General features: G+C 31.4%; 1 protein-coding gene across 2 annotated transcripts; it reads left to right on the top strand.

Moving 5' to 3' along the window:
• The first annotated feature begins 1733 nt into the window (after window positions 1–1733).
• Window positions 1734–20190, top strand: Osi3 (Osiris 3). Of its 2 annotated transcripts, none has more exons than XM_090115558.1 (5): window positions 1734–1891; window positions 9705–9862; window positions 12103–12302; window positions 18257–18471; window positions 19788–20190. In XM_090115558.1, the coding sequence occupies exons 1-5, from the start codon at window positions 1826–1828 to the stop codon at window positions 19791–19793; spliced, it is 645 nt and encodes a 214-aa protein (XP_089971684.1). In that variant the 5' UTR covers window positions 1734–1825; the 3' UTR covers window positions 19794–20190. The 2 variants fall into 2 exon arrangements, with proteins under 2 accessions (XP_089971684.1, XP_089971683.1); XM_090115557.1 differs by having other exon boundaries at window positions 19773–20190.
• The last annotated feature ends 1479 nt before the right edge of the window (window positions 20191–21669 follow it).

The raw sequence follows: 21669 nt of genomic DNA, 5'->3' as shown, positions 1-21669 counted from the left end.
TTAATGCATTTCTAAAATAATGAATATTTTACGTTCAGATGACATCGTTGAACCAACACATAAATACCTAGATACGATAAAGCTTAATCTATATATCATTAATAAATACACAATTAAGCTGCAGAGTTTGTTTGTTTGTTTGAACGCGCTAATCTCAAGAACGGTCGGAATCAGAGTTGTAACATACGCAAATTTTTACTAGTTTTGTTTTAAGTGTAGTAAATCTATAACTTATAAAAGGTTCGATCTCTAGGTATTATTAGTAAAATTATCCTTATTTATTCATCAGACATACATAAGAGCTCTCAGGAACCCATCAATTTGTAATATTTGATCCATTTTCAAACAATACGTTCAATATATATTAGGTATTTTCAATTTTACGTCGTGAGGTTTTAGGAAATTTACTACCTCAAACTAAGTACTGTTTAAATATTGTGAAGCTTAATCTATACATCATTAATTTATACACAATTAAGCTGCAGAGTTTGTTTGTTTGTTTGATCGCGCTAATCTCAGGAACTACGGGTCAGAATAAAAAATGTTGTGTGGTTTTATGAAACCACGGTAAAAGTGAAACTGTTCGAACGGTTCCGAACACTGCTTTGTGTAGCGCATGTCGCGTGTCGCGTCGTCGACGGAGTAGGTATACCTACTCGGCAGCCGCGATACGTACGCGACATGCACTACACAGACCAAAAAGTTACTACGATGTAATAAAAGTTTCACTTTAAAAAAAATTGTGTTGGATAACCTATTTATCTAGGAAGGTGCTAAGATTAATAGGAGCGGAGCAATGCGGATAAGACGACGCGAGGCACAGCTAAACTTTAACCAAAAGTCATACTATTTTTCGAGTTTACTATGTAATTGTAACTGATAAAAATAAAGAAAAAAGGAACACAACATCTTGCATTACCACAGTAACAATAAAATACATAAGATGTGCCATTTCAAAAAGGATTGCCAGTTTAACAGCTTATTCTATACACTTGTTTTCACACCCTATTTTTCAGTTATATTTCAGCCACGTTTTGTTATAGAAGATTAGCTTAATACATATGCTTTTGTTCAGTTTATAATATATAGCCTATAGCCTTCCTCGATAATTGGGCTATCTAACACCGAACGAATTTTTCAAATCGGACCTCCTGAGAGAAGCTCGTCGGAATTCCTGAGACAAGCGCGTTCAAACAAACAAACAAACTCTTCAGCTTATAATATTAGTATAGATTTAAAATACATAATATTATATCACACGATGAATAAAATACCTGAATAATCTATACTTACTAATACATAATCTTCTTCTTCTTATATATAAAAATGAATCGCAAAATGTGTTGGTAAGCGCATAACTCGAGAACGGCTGAACCGATTTCGATAATTCTTTTTTTATTATATTCCTTGAAGTACGAGGATGGTTTTTATGTAGAGAAAACGTAAATATGTACCACGGGCGAAGCCGGGGCGGACCGCTAGTAATATTATATTGTTGAAGAGTTTGTTTGTTTGAACGCTCTAAACACAGGGACTACTGGACCGATTACAAAAATTATTTGTGTATGCTACATGAACCACGAAGCTGAAGTAGCTAGACTGTATATACAAACTAGATATGGTACTATAACAAAATATACATTTTACAATTGATATTTTTAATTATCAATACCTTAACTCTATATCTTTGTACGCACCCCACTGCGTACGCGACGATGCGTGGTGATATATAACAGTATATCGTGCGTCCATACATTTGCAGTGCCAGTGCAAGGTTGCCTGTGAGAGAACGCCCATTTGGTTAAGTGAGCTGTGTAGTGTGACAATGAAAAGCATTCTTCTAGCGATTCTTTTGATTGGGATCGTGCGGGCGAATGATATCAATAATGGGGTGAGTTAGAAAGATTATAGAATGGTGCAGAAATATGTTTTATAATATTACTAGCTTACCGCCCGCGGCTTCGCCCGCTTTGTCTAAAACCTAATAAATTATATACTAAAACCTTCCTCTTGAATCACTCTATCTATTAAAAAAAACCGCATCAAAATCTGTGGCGTAGTTTTACAGATTTAAGCATACAAAGGGACATAGGGACAGAGAAAGCGACTTTGTTTTATACTATTTAGCGATCTAGTCCTGGCAATCATTGTTCTGCCTTAATCTTAGTACTTAGGAGTGTGAAAAATAGACTTTGGCCGTTCTATCTATACAATAAGTACACAAAATTTTATGAGAATCGGTCCAGCCGTTTAAGAAGAGTATTGTAACAAACACTTTAATGGGAGAATTTTATGTAGAGATTATACCTTTATATAGAGATGTAAACTATGATTGTTTATAGAATTAAATATATATATATATTTATCAATAAGGAATATGTTTCATTTTAATGTTTAGAACGTAGAAATTATAAGGAGAGTTTTTTGTATGTGTTATTTGTATGTGAAATAATTGTGATAGTATTATCATTCATGAAAGTGTTCTTATGAAATATTTTGTGCTGCACATGTTAGAAATATACAATATTTTATGTAGGTATATAAAACAATGATCGTTGGAATATAAATAAGTTACAGTAACTTGTTTGTTAAAGTTTTACAATTACTTTTATCATGCCTTAGTAAAAAGCTTAACTTTTATTTTTCTTACAATCACTGTTAAATATACTTATATAACAGTCAAACTAAATTGTTTTAGCCAATTGAAATATCATTAAGAAATACAGACTGATATCGTATTGATATTTAAATCTCTATTAAAAAAAAAAAAATAAAAAAAAAGAACGATTCTTAGCTAACCTTTTCTCGGGCTAAGTAGTGTGACTGTAACTTCTTAAATAATCTTATATATAAAAATGAATCGCAAAATGTGTTGGTAAGCGCATAACTCGAGAACGGCTGAACCGATTTCGATAATTCTTTTTTTATTATATTCCTTGAAGTACGAGGGTGGTTCTTATATAACGTAAAACGTAAATATGTACCACGGGTGAAGCCGGGGCGGACCGCTAGTTTGATATAAAAAACAACAATAAATATTATCTTCATAAAAAATTCAGTAATGTGACATCAAAGTATTCCTATATTTTGCTATATTTAAAATACTCTGACGTCATGAGATCAAATAGCTCTGGGATAATATTAACCGGTTGATTTTCAAAGCTTTTCACATGTATTAAGGCTTAAATTAAATAAGTGCTGATCTAAATTTGAGCCTAATTGTGTAGACCCTTGGCAAATAGACGCACACATGACTGGGTCCATGTTAATTTTGCTTAATCGTTACTGAAAATAGATTCTTAATTTAAATGATTTTATTTTTAAATGAAGGTTGTCAGTTTTTTTAGCAAGTTGCCAGGATTAATTGAGTAGTATATTCGAACTTTACAAAGGTTTTATGAAAAAAGACTTTTCGTTATTACTTTTTCTGTTTCATTATTTCCAATTCATCATTTTATATTAATTAGAGATTCATTAATATCGTTTTATGTCAAAAATATGGTATTATTATGTTTATTTATTGATTTATGTGTTGATTAATGGTTGATTACTTATAACGAGATTCGCCATGGACGTGCATCATTTTTACTTTTATAGCTTTTTTGTCAAAAGCTCTTTGAGTTGTATTATGCAATAATTAAAGAAAATAAGCTATTAAGTATTTAATGACTTAACATACATAAAACAGATTAGTTAAAAGCAATAAACGGAGAAAGAAGAATTTATTGTATTTACCGTTTTAATCGTGAAGAAAGATAATCGTGCCATATAAAATATTTTATTGCAAAAACTGATGAAAATAATTTCACAAATGTATAAGTGGAGTGGTGGTGTATTAAGTGGAGCTTATCCAATAAACGTATAATTATACGACACTCGATGAAAATGCTTTCATTGACCTTATTTTATGTTTCACTGCGCAAATATATCATATTTGCAATTAAAACCTGGCGGTTAAGGTATGAGCGTAAGCGATTTGAACTATAGTTGCGTGAAGGCAGACAAAACTAATATTTTTATTTATTTTCTTTATGAATACGACGCTAATATTTAGAATGATTTTAGTATTAAAATGTAGGTAAGATATTTGAAAAAGGGTATGATTGAAATAGAAGTAAATAATTTAAAATTGTATTTAGTATACACCTGCTGTTTGCTCTTTCTTCACATACTTTACATGAACATCACTCGGTTTTAAAATTTGTGTCATGTCTTTAAAATTTTCATTCCTTAAAATCTCTAAATTTCACCATTCTTTGGATAAAAATAAAATTACATAATTATGATGGATTTAATGACATTCGAGAAGAAGATTTCTTTTAAATATCTATAAAATCGCTCCGCTTATAACTTAAACATATTCTACACGGTATAATTTACACTTGGAAAGCGGAAAACTGGTATGCCGCGCTAATTCCCAGAGATTGCCTTGACATTGAAGCTATAATTTAATAGTTAGGTGTTAATTAATTGTTAACTATATGTACTCGATATTAACATCTGTTTACGTTAAATTTATGCTAATGAACGGTTTTAATGGTGGATTATAAGTGCTTTGTAAACGCTTTAGGAAGACATTTTAGATAGAAATATATTGATTTAATGGGTTTATTTTACATGTGTTGCTGTTCATATTATATTCGTATTCTTATACTTTTCTATTGATCATGATTTTGAATGAAATTAAGCATTATAATCGTAATGTAGATTTCAGGAGAAGAATAGGCGTAGTAATCTTTATGTAATTTGCTCGTGGAACGAAAAATCAACTGTAATTTTAAAAATGCAGTTTTTTTATATATTTTTGAGACGTTTGACCGCAGTCTGCAGAAAAGTAAAATGTTCAATCTTTTTATCACATTAAATATCTATATTTTCATAAAATAAACTATTCTCTTGAGGACTCTATTGGTTACGTTATTTCATTCTGTAAAGTTATAACTAAAATGTAAAAGTGGGTAAGTAAAAAGACGCTTTATAAATTTGGGAACGAGATATCTCAACTTAATAAGACATAACGTTTATGAGGTCTCTTAACACTCTACGCGTGATAAAAAAGATTTATATTTACTGATAAATATTTCGTTTCACCGAAAAGGGCGCTTGTCATTGATTCGCAGAAAACCTAAGAAGAAAACTTATATTTCTTGTACTGTCTCATACATTATTGTTAAAATGTCAATCCCTTCTCAACTTTGATGTCGTGCAAAACTTTACTGAATCACTTTCTGACCTAGCAAATGTTTTGTCAGGACACCCTTATCAATTAGGAGCATAGGATATATATTTTTGACTTCTTTCCACTAAATTGATACAAAAATATTCATAAGATTCGGAAAAAAACTTCGAAGTAGTGGTTATAAACATTATGATGCTATGATTTTATATCCTTACATTATTACATTTAACTTAATATATTAATATGAAAATGTGTTTGTTTGTCTTTCTTTCACGTCACTAGGCTGTAGGTTTCTTTTTACCGTGGACCTCATTCTCATGGAAATTTTCTTTGACCACTTTGTCGAAGCAGCGGGCGGAAAAAATATTGTAAAATGGTTAGAAAACAACATTCTAAAATTAACATAGTAAAAACAAAAATAATTCAATTTTATACTTACAAAGAATTGCTCCAAAATAAACCTAAATATAAAGTGTGATAAGCAAGTAATAGAACAGGTAGATTATCATAAATTCTGTGTTTTGTTAGATGAAGGTCTAAAATGAAACAAACATATGGATTACGTTTGTGACAGAATCAATCGTTTCGTTTACGTGTTACGGCGTCTAAGAGATACTGTTTCTATGAATGCAAGCAATAAATCGTATAGAATTCTTTAAGGACAATCTTGTGATGTGCGGAAGGTATTTGTGGCACAAAAAAATATATCAGAGGTCTGTGTGGTTTAAACCAAAGAGACAGTTGTAGACCTCTGTTTAGTAAATTACGGATCCTTACATTAACTTGCGTACATGCAAGCTAATGTAAGGATTCGTAGGATAAGAGAAGTATGTTTATTTGTAAAACATCACCCGAAATAAATTTGTTTATTGCGTCCTCTAAAAAATGCAAAGCTCATGTAACATTCCAATTGACTAAAAAGCGGTTTCTTTATGCACTTTTGGCCGTCACTCGCACACATGCAAAGTTCAGCATAGGTATGCCTCGTGGACTGTGTGCGAATGGATAAACGAAAAGCAACCAGCAAAAGTTAGAAAACATAACTTTCTTCCGTCTTTCATTGCTCATTGTTTACTTTGTATGAATGTCGAGTTAACTATGTAACCTTGAACTAATGACGGTGGGAAATGCATTTCATTTTCTTTGCGACTTTTCTTTGTAATTTCATAATTTTCCTTACTAATTATTCATAAAAGGAAAGTGGTTACTTTCGTGCTTTTACTTTATGGTCGGGAATATTGTCGATACAATATTAATAACAATACACGGTGTTATTACACATAGTTTCCCTTTCATAGATTATTCAAATGTGTGAATAGATAAGTAGTCAGTAGTTAGAGATAGGGCTAAGTATTACAACAGTTGGTTGTTTTTCTTTGAGGTTATGGCTCCTATGATAATATGAGCTTTTTAAAAAAATTATTTCTAATAGATCTGTGTTTAAGATTTATACAAATATTTCTAATATTAATATATTGATGTGGTTTAGTATTCAATACTAAACCACATACATAATAAATACATATAAATACATAATAAATTTTATTACATTCTTATATTATAGGAAAGTGCACGCAGTCCATAAGAGGCATCCCAATTATTCGCAGATTTGTTGGCCATAGCCTTCATTTGGGATCTGAATGCAATAACACATTGGACTTTTGGAATCTCTATTAGGTATATTGGGAAAATAGTGTCTAATAATAATAGTATACTCATAGAAATCTGACCGCCTCCTTGGTACAGTGGTTGACGCGTGAGCGTAGTACCGAGGGGTCCTGGGTTCGATTCCCGGTGGAGACGAAGAAAAAAAAAAAGTCTCGGTCTGGCAGGACACAGAAGGCTGATCACCTACTTGCCCCTAAAGAAAATCGATCAGTGAAACAGATGTATGAATAATGCATCTGCCCCTTACCCCACTACGGGGACACGGGACTTCACACATAGAAATCTAGACTTCAGCTGCAAAAACTTTCAAATTAAATGCAATATACATTATTGCCTAATCTGTAAGATTTCCTGATATATTGCTGTCGAGTTTCATTGATCCGTAGTTTTTACATTTTAAAAGACTACTTACAATTCATCTAAATACCCATTTATCCATCTATTCTTAACATTGGAAGTTATGACAAGACTGCTCGTTCGGCAGTTCTTAAATGAAAATAAGACTTATACATTTTCAAATAACAATAAGTTCCGTATATAAATGATGTCTCTAAATCCAGCTTAACATAAAATTATGCTAAGAAGAGAAATTTGAAAGCTTGTCGAAACACCGAATTACGAGCTACTTGTCAGTTAATTTCTCCCTGCTTAAATTTCAGTGATTAATATCACTTTATACATTAATTTTGTGGACCCTTAGAGCTTGGCAAATTATTGAGTCAACGTTCCATATAAAAATAAAGACGAATTCTTGAAATGTTTTGATGTTATTTGGATATTTTTATCGAGAAATAGGACACGAGATTAAAGTAAAGAAATTTGTCGTTTTTATGAATTTTAGTTAAGTACTATGTTTTGACGAAAGTATCTATTGAAGTGGAATTTATTTATAAACACAAATAAAAATATTCAACTATATAATTATATTTCGAACTAACTCTTATTTTCTTAAAGATGATGTAAAATTATTAATGATAACTTGCACTAACTTATAAAACAAGAAACCTTAAAACCATTTTATGGGAAACAGCGATAAACTTTTAAAACAATATCGAATTATCAATTAATAGATGAAATAAATTCTTGAATTATCTTTCAACTAATTAGAAATCTCTGAAATATTAAACAAATACCTATATACCTTATTTTGCTGAATTGAATGTAAAGTATTATGAAAGTAAATTGATTATAATCATCGAATTATAATATAACTAGCGGTCCGCCCCGGCTTCGCCCGTGGTACCTACATGTTTCAACTATCCTATCTCTCAAGTTGGATCGAACTGCACATGGTGTGCGAATTTTATTATAATCGGTTAAGTGGTTTAGGAGTCCATTGAGGACAAACACTGTGACACGAGATTTATAATATATACTAGCGGTCCGCCCCGGCTTCGCCCGTGGTACCTACATGTTTAAACTATCCTATCTCTCAAGTTGGATCGAACTGCACATGGTGTGCGAATCTTATTATAATCGGTTAAGTGGTTTAGGGGTCCATTAAGGACATACATTGTGACACGAGATTTATATGTATATATTAAGATTAAGATAATTATGATGAGTGATGTTTAAATGTCGTGGGTGTTACAAATTAGTTAGTATGTAATCATATTATATAGAAGCCATGTAGCTAAGTGTATTTCATCGTTAATTACAGTATCATAGCTTTAATTATTTTATGGAAATTATTATGGCATTGATTAATAATTGTAATCTTTTCAATGATATATTTCTAATTATTCGATTTTAATCTTAATTAAAGGGATACAATTTTTTTGCTTGTTATGTTTTAACACAAAAAATATTGACCCTTTGTAAAAAAATACTCTCAAAACGTCACGTTTTTTAATTTTTATAAGTAACTAGAGGTCCGCCCCGACTTCGCCCGTGGTACATATTTCGCAATAAAAGGTAGCCTATGTCCTTTCTCGGGTATCAAAATATCTCCATACCAAATTTCATGCAAATTGGTTCAGTAGTTTAGGCGTGATTGAGTAACAGACAGACAGACAGAGTTACTTTCGCATTTATAATATTAGTATGGATTTTTGTCCGGCACAAGCGGATAGCAATGAATAGAGATAGAGATTCCAAATGTCCAACTCCCTAATTGCATTCAGATCCCAAATGAAGGATATGGCCAACAAATCTGCGAATAATTGTTTGTCCAGAGCATTTTCCGACATACTATTGTTATTATTACTAACTCACTAAGACTTAATTAACATCCAACTAATAATCCATGCCAACCCGCACTTAGCAAGCGTGGTTAGCTCTATATAGAGTAAATTATAGCCTTATAGGAAACCTGTGTCCCTGTAATGGAAAAATATAATTTGGAAAATCCAAAAGTGCACGCCTCATAATTTTTTTTTAATAATTATTTATTAATTTATTATTTTTGTTTATTTAATAACAATTAAACCACATCGAATCAGACCCTGAAAAATGAAAGGGTTCTATTCCTGAGCATACTCAAGCGTAAGAGAAAAAAAAAGACTCGATTAGTAAAGTATTTCGGTCGCTATCGTGTTAACAAGAAAATCCTCCGCACATACAGACACACGGACGTCCAAGACAGAACTTTTTTAAACTGTTTTTTAACTAGTTTAAATAACAAAATTGACATCAAAAATATCATGAATGTTAAAAATAGTGTTTTTTCTTAATATGTGTGTGTATGTATTATCTTACAAGTGCAATGTATGATACATAAAGACATTTTAAGTTTGAAAAATCAGATGTTTTGCGCGAAGTGACAGTAGTACCCACCTCAACGCTTCGCTTATGAGGCGTGCTATAATAATATTATAATGACGACAATGACAATAATAATGATGATTATTAATTCCAGGTATCAACAGAAGAATCACTAAAACGCGGCTTGAGCAACAAATGCGCGTCACGAGAGACGTCATCATGCATCGCCGTGGAACTGGTCGGATATGTGGACAGGATGCTGAGAACCGCTGCCTTCCAACTCAGTGACGATATGATGATCGTTGATGAAAGGTAATTTGAGTTGTTTATCTTTTAGTTTGTAAGCCTTCCGACTCAGTGGTGATCGTTGATGAAAGGTTATTTCATTATCTGCTGAAATTAATCTCCTTCTTTTTGGTTTAAATGCAATTATCGAATATCAATGTTTAGAACTAAGGCTTTAAATCTACCACATTTTCGATATATTTGTGAAATTTTCAATCATTAGGCCGCCTGTCCATCTGCAACAAAACTTCCGCAAGAAATGTCCGACAGTCTGTCTGACAGAAACTTGCAAGTCTAATTCCGCGTTTCCACCTGCAAGTAGACTTGCAAGCTGCTGTCAGACAGACTGTCGGACATTTCTTGTGCAAGTTTACTTGCAGATGGAAAGGCGGCCTTACTCTAGTGTATTAAATAGTTACTTGTAGTAGTCAGCTACTTCCGACAGATTTCTAAATAGTTAGTTGTAATGCTGACTACTACAGTTAAAAAATTGCCGCCTTTACCGAACTAAATTTTAATATGATAATTTGCACTAAACACCGTGAATAAAGATTTTCGTAGTGATTTAGTTTTATTATATAAAAATATATTTATTTTGTTAGTGTGTGTGTTTGTTGCTTTCTTTCTTCTTTCAATTTTCCCTAACACGAGGAAGATGTTAAACAAACGTTTTTATATATGTTTATTATCCTCATTGGTAGAGCTTAAACGTTTGCTACATTTTCACATACCTTTTCCTTTTTATCAAAATACGGAAGAGCTAATAATAGATGATTAACTTTTGTTTTATAAAAAAAAAGAATTTTTTTTTAAATACATTTCTAAATCTTCTTATATATAAAAATGAATCGCAAAATGTGTTGGTAAGCGCATAACTCGAGAACGGCTGAACCGATTTCGATAATTCTTTTTTTATTATATTCCTTGAAGTACGAGGATGGTTCTTACGTAGAGAAAACGTAAATAAATATGTACCACGGGCGAAGCCGGGGCGGACTGCTAGTATATAATAAAAATAACAAAATACTTAATACCTACTTATAAGCTCGTAAAAATCAGGATAATATTATACCAAACACTACGTTTAAGTTTTTAATTAAAACCATATTTTGAAAATTCCTCACCATGTTATAACAAATACCATAATACATACAGTATTATGGTATTTATGAACATTGAAAGAACTTACGAGAAATCTAGAATGTTCTCTATAATAAATTGCGGTCATATATCCACTGGGAGCGACTAATCAACAAACCAAAAATGTCGCGTAAGTAATTAGTACTAATGCGACTTGCTAAGTATCTACTTGAAGATTATCGACGGAATAAATTGTAATTGCTTAGTAGGGTTTCTTTTGAAATGGGTCATGTTGTATGCCAGAATGTTTGAAATAGGTATGATCTTATCATGTTTTCTGGAAATTATTATTTATTTATTATTCTTCTTCTTATGGGGAAGAGATTTTTATGCATAAATTTAATATTTAATGCATTACAAACAAAATAATAACCCAAAAATAAACTTAAAAATGATAGTAAAGAGTAAAGACTAGTGAATAAAAATCCCAAAAAAATGTTTGACATTGCCACGAGAATATAATGTAAAAAATTGTATTCGATGCCTTCCACGCCATTTAACAATTCAAATGAATTTGATTGTAATATTATATTCGAATGAATAACTAAATAATAGAATACATGAGTTTGTGGAAATAATGAATTCACTAAATTACAATCACTAAATATTGAATATTAATCAATGTTAATTATTGACAATTCGACAATGATGACTATTGTTCAAATGTTACCACGTTAAAATATTGTGTATTGAAATTAATTATTAATATGACTATTATTCGAAATCATAAATGAACAACACATTCAACTCTATGCATCAATTTCAATCCTTTTGTAAATAATAATAAAATTCGATAGATATTTCTAGAACAATCCAGAATCGTTCTTCACGATATTTCTTTCACCGTAAGATTCTAATAATTGTTAGATTTATTTATTACTAGCTGCGCACCGCGGTTTCACCCGCGTGGCGCGTTGGTCTTAGCGTGATAATATATTATAACCTTCCTCGATAAATGGGCTATCAAACACCGAAAGAATTTTTCAATCGGACCAGTAGTTCTTGAGATTAGCGCGTTCAAACAAACAAAGTCTTCAGCTTTATAATATCAGTATAGATAGCAAGAAAATAAAAATAACTTGTTTCTGTATAGCAATGTTTATAATATTATCTCCTAATAATTTCAGCAATGGTGCAGCTGCTGAGATCCCAGTGAAACCAGAGTCCCTCGCGAGAGCAGGAACATCATTGGAAGACCAGGCCCAACAGGTCATCATGGAGAAACTGTGGAACTTCGCGACCACACGATCTTTGAGATACAGGATTCTGGACAACACAGATGTCGTGATTGCTGGCAGACAGGAGAAAGATGGAAGCCTTGGTGTAGGTTAGTATATGACCAAATATATACGTAATACATATTATGTAGTAGGTTGCCCACCTACGTTTTGAGTGTAAAGTGTGTTTTCAAGTACTGCGTTATCTTTTAGATTTATTTTTGTTGTCAAAACAAACAAAAAAACTAGAAGACACAAATATCGTTGATTACGTATTTCAATTAAAATTTTTGTATGGTCAAATATAGAAAAAAATTACTTACCACGGGTTTGTAAAATGTATTTATTTATTTATTTATTTATTTATTTATTTCAGAACCAAAGACACATATACATATTATCACAATACTCTGCCAAACTGTAAAACAGTTTGTTGGCAGATGTAGCTCCATTTTACAAAATATGTACTTCCATTTTACTTATAAAACACTACAATTTAATTTAACACTTTGATATTCTAACAGCTAACAATGTTACATTTCAACGGCCACAGATCATCAACACACCAACTCACTCTCAAATGCATTTAAAAAATATCTTCTTAATTCCTTCCTAATAATTCCATCCTTCCTATCACTTTCCTTAATTTTCATTGGGATTCTATTAAACAGTTTTGGCACTAAGTACTTCCTATGTCTCTGCCCATAGTAGTTACAATAGTGTGGCACTTCTAATACATTTTTAGTTCTTAAGTTATAAGACATTGTTTTATTAATACAGATTTTAAATTCATCATTATGAAATTGTTCCATTGCTATTAACATATTTACCTTCTCATGAACAGGCAGCATCTTGCACTCTACAAACAAATAGTTATAATCATTATTTTTTTTACAGCGGATTTTTACTTTTTCATGTGCTAATATTTTAATAAATTTTAATTGAAGCGCTTTTATTTTATCAAGGTAAGTCTTAAAAGTGCGCCCATAGCTAGCCAATCCATAAGAAAGCAGTGAGTCAGTCAATGCATAGTACACAATATACATAGTGGCCTTATCTAAAATAAAACTAAGATGATGAAATTTAACAAGAACTGCCCTCAGCCTATCCGAAAGATTAAGAATATGAGATTTCCATGAAAAGTATTTATCAATAACTAACCCCAAGTATTTGTATTCTTCCACTAATTCAATATTTTTACAATTACATTTCTTTGCAATATGTAGACATTCATAATTATGACCTAATATTTTTGGCGAATTTATAGTCTCACTATAAGGTGAGCGAATATGTATACATTTTGTTTTATTCATATTGATTATGATTCCATTATCGTGCGCCCATTTTATTATATTTGTAAAGTCATTTTGTATTTTAGCTTCTAATATGTGCATATCTTTATGCGCATAGAGTAGACAAGTATCATCCGCATACATATATATACTGCAATCACGTACTACATTGCACATACTGTTCACATGCATTATGTATCCAACGGGTCCGAAGACGGAGCCGGTTGGCACGCCACACTCAACCTTTGCCGGCTTACTGGCCTCCCCGCTAACCATTGTTACAAGTGTTCTATTCCCAAGGTACGCCTGGAGCCATTTACTAACACTCCCTGCGACCCCACACTCTTCCATTGCCTGAAGCAGCTGGTGGTGCTCCAAAGTGTCAAAAGCTTTTTTGAAGTCTATGAAAACGATCACCACCTGCTTCCGTTGGTCTAGGGCCTCATTAACTTCATCCGTGAATCGTGCCAGGAGCGTCTCCGTGCTTCGGCCCCGCCGAAATCCATATTGGTTATCGGTTAATACATTATTTTTTTCTAAAAAACTACTAATCTGTCCGACAATATATTTTTCTACAATTTTATTTATAACCGACAATATTGCTATGGGTCTATAATTTGTGTAATCTGTATGTGCTCCCTGTTTGAAAATAGGTCTAATTATAGCGGATTTTAACATATCAGGATACAGCCCTTTGTCTACACATAAATTTATAAACAATGCCAAAATTGGACTCAGTGTACTTTTTAACATTTTTATCTCTTTTACCCTTATTTTATCTATACCAGGCGATTTATTAGAACTTAAATTATTAATTATTTTTTCAACATCCTTGGATGATGCTTTTTGAAACCTTAGTGACACTAAACTATCTTTAATGTAAGTATATCGATCAAGGAATTTATAATCACAGTTGTGTTTAATATTTGAGATCTCTTTTGTAAATGTGTGAGAAAATTTATCACAAATGTTTACTGTAGTATCCGATTTACCTAAATATTTTATAATAATTTCATCTATACTTTTTTTATTTTGACCTGTCCATGAGTTTATTTTAAACCAAATTTTTTTGAGATCCTTTTTACACTTTAAAATTTCCTCTTTTCTGTAACTATTTTTTGCCTTATTAATATGCTTATTCACTCTATTCCTATACTTATTATATTGTAAACGTAAATTCAAATCCATTGGTCTACTTTTTGAGTATTTAAACAATTTATCCCTAGTATTAATCATATTTTTTAATTTTTTTGTTATCCAAGGCTTACATTTTCTCTTTTTATTGAGATTTATGAACATATGTGCTTGGTCATAGGCCATATTAAATATAGTATACAATTTATCATATAAGATTAACGGACACTTACAGTTCAATAGATCAGTCCACTCAACATTTTCAAGAAATTCTAGCACTTTTTTATCACATATTACACTTACACTGTTTCCTTTGTTACACATATCTATTTTCTTTTCACTATCTATACACAAGCCTATAAGATAATGATCTGATATTTTACTATTTAAAACATATGAAGAAGCCTTTCTTTTGGTTCGTACCCACACATGATCGATGCACGAGCTCGTCACTGAGCCACAATATATCTCCTCGCGTGTTACGTCACTGATTGCACATTGCATGCCGACTTCGCACATGTTGTTGTTATACATATTCACTACACTGTTTGTTCCCGCCATTAGGTCAATATTTGTGTCTCCAATCATTACCAACTCGCCATTTTTAGGCAATCTGGATAAAGTATATTGTATTTCCTTCAGAAATCCCAGTTTGTTTGTCTTTGGTGGTCTATAAACACACAGTATATGCAAGGGCAGCTCACCGTCTTGAAGTATTTCACAATGAATGGCCTCTGAGTAGTTACAATTTAGCAGATTTGAGTTGAATTTTAATGTATTTTTTATATATATCAATATTCCTCCCCCTCTCTTATTTTCCCTTGTGTGTATACTAGTGTCAAATCCTTGTAGGCAGTATAAATCCAATTCATTTTTTTTTATGTTTATTTCTGTAAGTACAATGATATCAATCTTATTTCTGCAATTACTTATCAATGTTTCAAATTGATTGAAGTTTTTTCTTAAAGATCTTATGTTTAAATGAATAATATTTATATTTGTATTTTGTCTGCTAATAATATCTGCTTCCCAGCTGTTTAAAGTTGTATACTTTTTAAATCTTATATTATTTTGTATAACTGGTATGGAGTTATTGAATTTTGTAATATAGTAATTAACTGGTTGTTTTGTTATTTGATGTGTGATTGTGTCATGATGATTTATTCACTTGCAAATAAGTCTATATCACTTAATGTACGAATAGCTCTAATTTTGGGATTTTTTGGATCATCCTTTCTTATAAGTACCTTTCCTTCTTGTACCCAAATATATTTATAGATTTGCTTCAACTCATTTTTTGCAGTCCAGAGTAAGTTACGCGTGTACTTAGTTAAATTTTCATTGATAAATATCCGCTTCATGTTGCCGTTTTGAAAAAGGTCGTCATTTGTTAATTGATGTGTTTTTCTTGTTGCCAGCCATTGGTCACGAGCTGTTCGTGTTCGCATAGTAACAATGACGGGGCGCGGTTTTATATCGCCCTGCTGGTTAGATCCCGCATTGGTTTTTTTCTTTTCGCCTGCCCACTTTATTTCACTGATCGTATTTGTTTCTACTCCCAATTTATTTGCAAGACTTTTAATTGTACTTTCTAAATTTTTGGTTAAGTTTTCGTCTATTCCTATTATCTCGACATTTTTCTCCTTCTCACGAACTTCTAGGTAGGCTACTCTCTCCTCTAATGCCTTATTACTGTTATCCAGGTGTAAATTTTTATATTCTAACGCCTTGATTTTTTTGTCAGTTTTTTCTTTTTCTTCGATTAATTCTTGATACTTCTCAGCATAAAAACTTATGTCGTTAGACATGGATTCCAGCGTTTGCTTCATGTTAAACACAATAGCTAATTTCTCGTTTACTTCCTCTAATATCTTCTCTGCCGAAACTTTTGATGGGTCAACCGTAATGGCGGATTCAACCGTAATGGCGGATTCTGCCGGCCCCGCCAATTGACATTCGTCACACTTCTCTGTTATATTGAATGCAATGATTTTTCCCGCACATTTCTTGTGAAATATGCCTTCACAAGACCCGTTACATTTGTCTGACTCCCCCTTCACTCGCGCTATTGACAACTTACAGTATTTACACTGCACCATGTTTTTATTTGTTTTTGGAACAACAATAATCACGTACGCACCGCAGGAGCTTGCGCGTGCGAATAGAAGTTATAATAAGGCAAAAAAGCCTGTAACTGTTCTTTTGAAGTTGGAGAACAATCATTTGACTATTACATTCAGTTACTATGTACTACGTACTACATAGTAACTCAATGGACTATTATTAAAAAAAAGAAAACTATAAATCTAAGGTTCGGAAACGCCATCGGAAAAGTAGTTATCTTCAAAATGGTAACTTTGCCACTCTATACGGTGTTTTTATACCTAAGATGCCAGTCTAATAAGATTGAATACATAATTGACTTGTCACGATTAATAGCAGTATCTTACATTAACCACGTTCCATCAATGCCAACCAAGGGCTCTAATAGGCAAGCCTTTGCCAATTTTGTTGTAAATTAAATTACAATAATTAATATCACTACTGACGCCTGTGGCGAGAGATTTAAATATTCCACCCACTTTCAGAAATTATCCTTTGATTAAATTTCTTGGTATTTCAAATTATTACAACACCCACTAGGTTTTATAATGATGGGTGAAATGAAATGGACATACTTAATAATAACTGAAAGATCACGTACTTTAATACTTGAAAGTAAATTCAAAATGCTTTTGCATTTTTTTTTTGCTTTTCATACAGGTAGAGATTTAGGGATGAAAATTGTCTTTTATTTAAGCTTGAACGAAGTAGTTATTTTGAAAGTTACTAATTGTTACACGTATTTTAGTTATTATTTACTTATTTATTATTATGTTTTAATTTTTTTTAAATAATAATTATTGTACTTGACTCTACTGGTACTACCGTAATAGCATTTGCATGATTCGAAAATTTAACACGACAAAAGTGATTTATTCTACAAGATAATAAATGTCACCTGCTGTTTATATTTTAATTAAATGCAAATGAAATTTATTTCCACGAGATTTCAGCAGGTTTAGCCTTGGAGGCTTTATGTTCTGTTCATTAAATTAAACATGTTTTAATATATTAAAAGGAAATATTAATGATCATTGAAATGATGAACTTGTTAATACATTATTAATTAACCTTTTCAATTAGTCATAATTTGTATATTTTAAATTTTATCAAAACAAGCTTTTCCATTTTATTTTTTAAATGCAATTTTATGTCATTGTGAGAAAATAAACGGTGTCTAGTTAAACACTCTTTGGTTAAATTAATTTATCAAAATAAAGCCGAAAAGCAAAATATAAGTTTACTTAAAAATTCACTTAGTATTTGGATACTTTCCAGTACCCTTAGAGGCTAAAGCCGAAAATAAAAAGAGTCAATAACCATTTTTTATGTAAACAAAAACAATATCCTATTACTAAAGAGAACGTTAGAAAATTGTCTCTGTAAGAAATTTATAATCCACTCAGTACAATGCCAACTTTTAATATTTCATAATATAATAATGTTAGAGAAGAGACTGCAATATTCTGTGTATTATCTGTTATAATCATGCTTACTTTTCATTTTAATTTTTCTATAATAATGTTATCTTTCAGGAGTATCAATGAAAGCACCAAAAGTGTTCGAAAGTGGCAGACAAAGGAACAAGAACATGGGACCGCTCCTAGCAGCGGCGGCTATGAAGTTTGGCCTTCTCGGGGCCCTCACGTTTAAAGGCCTTTACCTGATGGTCGGAAAGGCCCTACTCATCTCCAAGATCGCTCTCTTGCTCGCGACTATCATTGGACTGAAGAAATTATTCTCTCCTCAGGTGACCGATTAGCAACTGATTGTATTGTGATTGTGTTGCCAAGTGTAAAGTCCCTAGTTTTGGGGAAATTTTTTTGGCTGACTCTAGAATAGGGTTGAAATTCTTAAATTATAAGAGGCATTTCTCATATTCATATAACTAGTGCATAATAATTTATTTATTAATTTATTTTATGAAGATAAGTAGCATTACTTGGGGTTTGAATTATGGTCCTGATATAAAAAAAAAATTGGGGCATTTTTAAATTACACCTGGTAATACTATTTGTGATGCATGAACGCTTATTAGGTTAAGATGTTCTTTGCAAGATATACGACTGGTTGAGAAATATATTTATTCTTAAGGGAAGAATTAACTTTCAATGTAAATATATTTATTTGAAGTAGAGAGAAAATCAGAATTATAAACTGTAGTAAAAGTTTTTGTACGATTGTGTGCGAAATATTATTTATAGTAATATGAAATGATAATATGAGCTATTAAAAAAAATTAATTAGTATAGATTGATAGCTAAGCATAATTATTTTATAGTTTATTAATAATGACAATGCGGTGGTAAAAAATCTCAACGTAATTTGAAATTTATATTCTTCAGTTAACTTAACAACATTTAAGTCAACTTCGAAGAATATTATGTACATTTTATTATTGAACTATATTTCTCTTCAAGACTTTCCAAGAATAGAAAATTATCTTCCCTTATGAGTAATATTGATGCTTTCAACCGTCTACAAGACAGTTCGATATAGCAGTGACTTTCTCACCAGTCGAGCATGAAGGCATGTGCATGATTAAAATCTATTGAAACTATTCTGTGTTTAATTTCTTATTTTCTTCGTTACTCTATACTTTTATTTTAGGTATTTCAATTGTTTTTCAGTGTGCACGTATGCATGACCTATTACTTTGTTTTCGTTAAATTGAATAAATATTTACTTACTTTTCAAACAGGCTTGACTTGACTTTATAGGTACCTACCCACCCATCATTTTGTTCCAGCTACGCTCATATACCTAGAAATTTTTTCCAAATAAATTCTTGTAAATACTGAACTGAGAACTTTGACGTACTATAGAATATTTAAAACTTTAGATCTCTACACATAAACAACGTATTAAGTTCGTTCCTGCACTGCTTCTTGAAACATGCAAAAGCTCTACATAAAAACCATTTTTTATATATTTAACCTATTTTATCCATACTATCAATGTATTAGCACAATCCCAGTTCATCATAATATTTGACCTATTTAATAACAATGCCATTATATAAAAAAGAATTAATTTTCAAATACATTCCAGGCTATCATCAAAAAGGACTAAATCATATCGGTGAATGGGACCTGACGGAGATTTTGGCCAAGGATTATACCAGCTTCTAACAAATAATCGCAAAATTAGGAATTAATTCTAGACGTTTCTATATACGTAATAAGTTTATCTACAATACAATTGTTTTACAATCGTATTACAATCGTGTTACATTCGTATTACAATCGTAATACAATTACAAACGGTTATTATTAATTCCTAACATTGCAGTACCCGACATAGGTATATAACGAATGTAAATAATATTTATTTATTTATTTTAACTAAGATAAATCTACTAACTTGTACAATATACTAGTTTCGCATTTAAAACTAAGCATTTGCTTGGTAAATAACATGAAATGTACTAACAATTATGTATGTGGATTAAATAATTATTCACTAACAATGCATTTATTTAATAACCCTTAACATGTAAACTCACCCTTGACGCTTTTTATTAAAATTACATAGTATATAAAACAAAGTTGCTGTTGCTCTTTTCATCCCTATCTATGTACCTATGCTTAAATATTGAAAACTACGCAGCGATTTTTGATGCGGTTTGTTTTATACATAATATGTAGAGTGATTCTCGAGGAAGCTTTTAGTATATCATTTTATTAAGTTTCAGACAAAGCGGGCGAAGCCGCGGGCGGAAAGCTAGTACATAATATCCTAGTATTTATACAACAAGAGATTTAACATTTACTTAGGCTCTGTAACGACCTTGCAAAACCTAACTATATTTATATAGGACATTTTAATTCTTGACATGCTCAGGGTTTACTTATTACTGTGTTTATTCATTTTTCAAATATTTACTGTCTAGCTTTTATTATATGAATTTGATACTAAATTATTCTAGTACGTGTTTATTTCTTCAAAATTTTGTATGTTCCTGACATGAAATAGCAGTAACTAAATTAATTTATTTGATTATAACATAATATTATAGAGTTAAAAATTTTAATCGTCTATATAACTTTCGATTCGATAGTTTTGAATTAATAGATACCTATTTTTTGACCGCCTCCTTGACACAATGCTTTACGCGTGAGCGTACAACTGAGGGGTCCTGGGTTTGATTCCCGGTGGAGACGAAGAAAAAAATGTCTCGGTCTGGGAGGACGCACGGAAGGCTGATCACCTATTTGTCCCTAAAGAAAATCGATCAGTGGTACAGATGTATGCATAACGCATCTGCCCCTTACTCCACTAGGGGACACGGGAATTCACTTTTTATTTTTTTGTCTCAAGACTAAATTATTAAAAGGTAACACACAATAATACTATCTATTTGTGACATCCTATTAAAATAGTTATAATAATAATGGGTACGTTTTTATAATTTTAACAACCGCTCGCAACTTCGCTCGTGACATTGGAATCGCGGATGTTCTTGCAAATGGCTCTGAGTTGTCATTTTAACTTATAAAACAATTTAAATATGACAATTTAAACGAAACAGCTGAAATAATTAAGTCTTTATGCAAATAATAAATTAAAGTGATTCAGCATGAATGGATTAAAGGCATCCATTTCAATTCAAACTAGATTTTAGGTTTTCAAAAGCTCGGTGCTAAAGGCTTGGTTCAATTTTTCAAATGAACTGAATACAAAGCAACAATACAGATTAAATATATCTGAAATAGAGTTTTTTTTATTCTATTCTGAACGGGAAATTGGTTTTGGAAGTTGGTCTACTGTTATATGGCTTTATTAAAGAAATGTTTGTATATTGTCTTAGATGTATGCATTTTTTATGTATAATACAGCTTAAAGATAAAGGTAGGTAACAAATCTACTAGTTAAAAGATAGGTCTTGTTACTTATTATTAATTACAACCAATAAACTTATCTATACTATAATAATATTATAAAGCTG

Source organism: Colias eurytheme, chromosome 23 (assembly GCF_061535395.1).
Source record: "Colias eurytheme isolate Ceu_HAF_F1 chromosome 23, ilColEury1 Martin Lab GWU primary, whole genome shotgun sequence".
Classification (NCBI taxonomy): domain Eukaryota; kingdom Metazoa; phylum Arthropoda; class Insecta; order Lepidoptera; family Pieridae; genus Colias; species Colias eurytheme.
Note: the sequence above shows the minus strand (reverse complement) of the source record. Positions and strands in the feature narration are given on the sequence as shown.

Excerpts from the sequence above, each read along its gene's own strand:
- Osi3 (XM_090115557.1), top strand. The coding sequence starts at position 1,826 with ATGAAAAGCATTCTTCTAGCGATTCTTTTGATTGGGATCGTGCGGGCG. Across the intron at positions 9,863-12,102 it reads ATGATGATCGTTGATGAAAG|CAATGGTGCAGCTGCTGAGA; the intron begins GTAATTTGAGTT and ends TAATAATTTCAG. Across the intron at positions 18,472-19,772 it reads AGAAATTATTCTCTCCTCAG|GCTATCATCAAAAAGGACTA; the intron begins GTGACCGATTAG and ends AATACATTCCAG.